This window comes from Bufo bufo, chromosome 1, assembly GCF_905171765.1.
Source record: "Bufo bufo chromosome 1, aBufBuf1.1, whole genome shotgun sequence".
Taxonomy (NCBI): Eukaryota; Metazoa; Chordata; class Amphibia; order Anura; family Bufonidae; genus Bufo; species Bufo bufo.
Window position 1 is genome coordinate 456,463,571 of NC_053389.1, and position 4,319 is coordinate 456,467,889.

The 4,319-nt window shown below is 52.8% G+C and overlaps 1 protein-coding gene across 1 annotated transcript in view; it reads left to right on the plus strand.

Annotated features, from left to right (window-relative positions):
• The first annotated feature begins 258 nt into the window (after positions 1 to 258).
• The window catches only part of TMTC2 (transmembrane O-mannosyltransferase targeting cadherins 2), a 315,620-nt gene continuing 311,559 nt past the window's right edge, over positions 259 to 4,319 (plus strand). The window contains exon 1 of the mRNA XM_040413087.1: positions 259 to 615. Coding sequence (XP_040269021.1) covers positions 533 to 615 — 83 coding nt within the window. The 5' untranslated portion in view covers positions 259 to 532. The remainder of the gene's footprint in view (positions 616 to 4,319) is intronic.

Here is a 4,319-nt window from a genome sequence, read left to right on the forward strand (position 1 = left end):
TATTCGAGGTAACACTATGTTCACATTCGCTATTCAAGCATCAGGGAAAGCTGTGTGACGGCCAATGGGCGCAGTGCTATCACTATGAAGACACCGCGGAGCGCAGTGACCGGAGCGTGACAGACCGGCGAGCGGCAGGGATGAGTACGGGAGAAGAATAGGGGGCGTGGCCGTGGAGGGGAGGGCCTGCGAGCATGCGCAGTGACAGAGCATTGAGCCCCACGCTGCTGTTCCCGGGATGCTGCTGGCCGGCAGCGCTCAGTGCTGACAGTCCGCTGCTGGGCAGAGCCGGGAGCACAGCAGCGCTCTCTCTCCCTGCTGTCTGTACAGTGTCACCGGAGGCGGCGCAGCATCCCTCCCCTCTCGCCGCTGTGCACACTAAGCAGCGCTGACATGGGTTAGGCTTCCAGTCCGGGACTGACGGAGTGCACAGGGCAGCCCCATCCCCGGCCGGAGAGCAGGCATGGAGAGCGGGCTCTGATCCCCCTCAGGAGAGCCGCAGACAAAGGACGCGGGGGGCAGAGCAGGAGACATGATCGCTGAGGTGCTGAGCAGCGCCCTGGGGCTCGTCCTGTATCTCAACACCCTGGGCGCGGATTTCTGCTACGATGACAGGTAGGAGGCAAACTTTCTCCTCGCATCCCCCCTCTCCTCACATGGAACTTTCCGGCTGTCCTGTGTGTGGCCGGGGTATTCCTGCTGTCCAGCGCTGCACTACTGCTCTGTCCAGCGCTGCACTACTGCTGCTGTGCACAACACATCACCATGCCCCTGTCCAGCGCTGCACTACTGCTCCTATATACAATGCCCCTCACCATGCTCCTGTCCAGTGCTGCACTACTGCTCTGTCCAGCGCTGCACTACTGCTGCTGTGCACAACACATCACCATGCCCCTGTCCAGTGCTGCACTACTGCTGCTTATGTACAATGCCCCTCACCATGCTCCTGTCCAGTGCTGCACTACTGCTCCTATATACAATGCCCCTCACCATGCTCCTGTCCAGCGCTGCACTACTGCTCTGTCCAGTGCTGCACTACTGCTCCTATATACAATGCTCCTGTCCAGCGCTGCACTACTGCTCCCATATACAATGCCCCTCACCATGCTCCTGTCCAGCGCTGCACTACTGCTCCTATATACAATGCCCCTCACCATGCTCCTGTCCAGCGCTGCACTACTGCTCTGTCCAGTGCTGCACTACTGCTCCTATATACAATGCCCCTGTCCAGTGCTGCACTACTGCTCCTATATACAATGCCCCTCACCATGCCCCTGTCCAGCGCTGCACTACTGCTCCTATATACAATGCCCCTCACCATGCTCCTGTCCAGCGCTGCACTACTGCTCTGTCCAGTGCTGCACTACTGCTCCTATATACAATGCCCCTCACCATGCTCCTGTCCAGCGCTGCACTACTGCTCTGTCCAGTGCTGCACTACTGCTCCTATATACAATGCCCCTGTCCAGTGCTGCACTACTGCTCCTATATACAATGCCCCTCACCATGCTCCTGTCCAGCGCTGCACTACTGCTCCTATATACAATGCCCCTCACCATGCTCCTGTCCAGCGCTGCACTACTGCTCTGTCCAGTGCTGCACTACTGCTCCTATATACAATGCCCCTCACCATGCTCCTGTCCAGCGCTGCACTACTGCTCTGTCCAGTGCTGCACTACTGCTCCTATATACAATGCCCCTCACCATGCTCCTGTCCAGCGCTGCACTACTGCTCCCATATTCAATGCACCTCACCATGCTCCTGTCCAGTGCTGCACTACTGCTCCTATATACAATGCCCCTCACCATGCTCCTGTCCAGCACTGCACTACTGCTCTGTCCAGTGCTGCACTACTGCTCCCATATTCAATGCACCTCACCATGCTCCTGTCCAGTGCTGCACTACTGCTCCCATATACAATGCCCATCACCATGCTCCTGTCCAGCGCTGCACTACTGCTCCCATATACAATGCCCCTCACCATGCTCCTGTCCAGCGCTGCACTACTGCTCCCATATACAATGCCCATCACCATGCTTCTGTCTGGTGCTGCACTACTGCTCCCATATACAATGCCCATCACCATGCTTCTGTCCAGTGCTGCACTACTGCTCCCATATACAATGCCCATCACCATGCTTCTGTACAGTGCTGCACTACTGCTCCCATATACAATGCCCCTCACCATGCTCCTGTCCAGCGCTGCACTACTGCTCCCATATACAATGCCCCTCACCATGCTCCTGTCCAGCGCTGCACTACTGCTCTGTCCAGTGCTGCACTACTGCTCCCATATACAATGCCCCTCACCATCCTCCTGTCCGGCGCTGCACTACTGCTCCTATATACAATGCCCCTCACCATGCCCCTGTCCAGTGCTGCACTACTGCTCCCATATACAATGCCCCTCACCATGCTCCTGTCCAGCGCTGCACTACTTCTCCCATGTACAGTGCACCTCACCATGCTCCAGCGCTGCACTACTGCTCCCATGTATGGCCAGTATAGAGGGTATTGAAGTTTTGGTGACGGTCCTACCTTCCCTGTACCTGGCTTGTGCACTTAGAATACACGTGTGACATCAGGACGTATCTGTCCTCCGTGTTGCACCTCTGTGACATACACACACGTGTTGCATTGAGCAGTTGAATGTGGGTCGTGTTCCGGGTATAACAGGTTTTTTTTGCACCGCCATGCGGTCCTCTATATAACTACCATAGTCCTGTCCTAGCAGTTGTCCTGCTCAGGAAGCTGACAAGTTCTAATTCATCATAAGGGAAACCTTTCATTTGTGCCCCCCCTTTTTTTTCCAAGGATTTTAATCCGATTACAATTAAGGCTGATGCATAATTAAAATATATTAGGGAGAACGGCACGCCTGGCTAAGCCTATTAACCGTCCCGGGGAGTTTCATGCTCCATTGAAATTAAACCATCCAAAAAGTGAGCATAGATTTACTCTGACAGCTTTCATCGGCCTCTCTTTACTGTGGGGAGTGAATGGATCCCCTGGGCTTGTGTGAGCTGGTAATGCGGCTCTTTGTGACAGGCCGTAGGGAAGTGGAGTCTTCAGGATGCCACATGCACTGCTAATGGAATAGTTGTGGGCAAATAACTCGGCAGTGCCCGTGCTGCCAGGTGTAAAGTCCGCTCCGCACACACCCAGCTCTACACTCACCCTGAAGGAAATGACTAGCAATAGGTTACCTGTGAGATAGCACTACCTCCACAGCCGTCACACACCGCTGCGTTATGTCTGCACGCCTCCTGTCACTCCCATGGCTGCTAGTGATTGGGTCAGTAATATAAGTGCCTGATAGGTTTCATACTGGTGACATCGCCACATACGTCTGTCTGTCTTAGTACATAACTGTATTTCCCGTAATGTACCAATCTGTTTTTAGAACTGTGCCTTGTGCTGTGTCTCTGTTATTCCTCCTAGAAACTTCAGAGTCAATTAGCAGTTAGGGCTCATGCACACAAATGTATTTTGTTTCCATGTCCGTTTTTTTTGCGGCCCGTATGCAGAACCATTCACTTCAACGGTTCAAAAAACCGGAAATGACTCCGTGCGTACATATGTCCATTCCGCAGAAAAATAGAACCTGTCCTATTATTGTCCGCATTACGCACAAGGTTAGGACTGTTCTATTAGGGGCCAGCTGTTCTGCACACAGACGTCATCCGTATTTTTTGCGGACCACAAAATACATACGGTCGTGTGCATGAGCCCTAAGGCTTGTGCTCCTTACGCAGTCCAATCAGGGCTTCCAGTGTCTGTCTGTGTATGGACGCCCCCACCGAGTTGTTAATTTAATACTACATTTCTAGGAGGAATAACAGAGGAGCAGGACAATGCAGGCAAAGGATGCTCCAGAATTGTTCCTGTAGTTGCGGACAGGCATGTCAGGAGAGCTGATGGACCCTCTGTAGTCTGTAACATTCAGTGTGCCGGTGTAAATGTCAGGACGAGGGATACTGAATGTAGTTTGCTGTAGGCTTCACAGTAACGTCATGTATGACTAGTGATCATTCACTGCTTGGTGTCTTCATGGGAACATGGCTCAATGTCGCTCAGCTATGGGAACTGAGCTCAAAAATGTCTCGCCATATATGAGGAATCAGGCTCCACGGCAGTCGCGGCAGAACTTTTCAGTGTATGTTACGGTATGGACAGTACCAGGTTTCTGCATGTAACACCGCCATTCACCTCCCTGCCGTATGTCTTGATAGTGTGAGTAAAGTGCCATCTAAGGGTCATTTTCTTCAGATTTTATTTTGATGCAAGAGTACTATTAGTTCTTGTACCAGATGTCGCT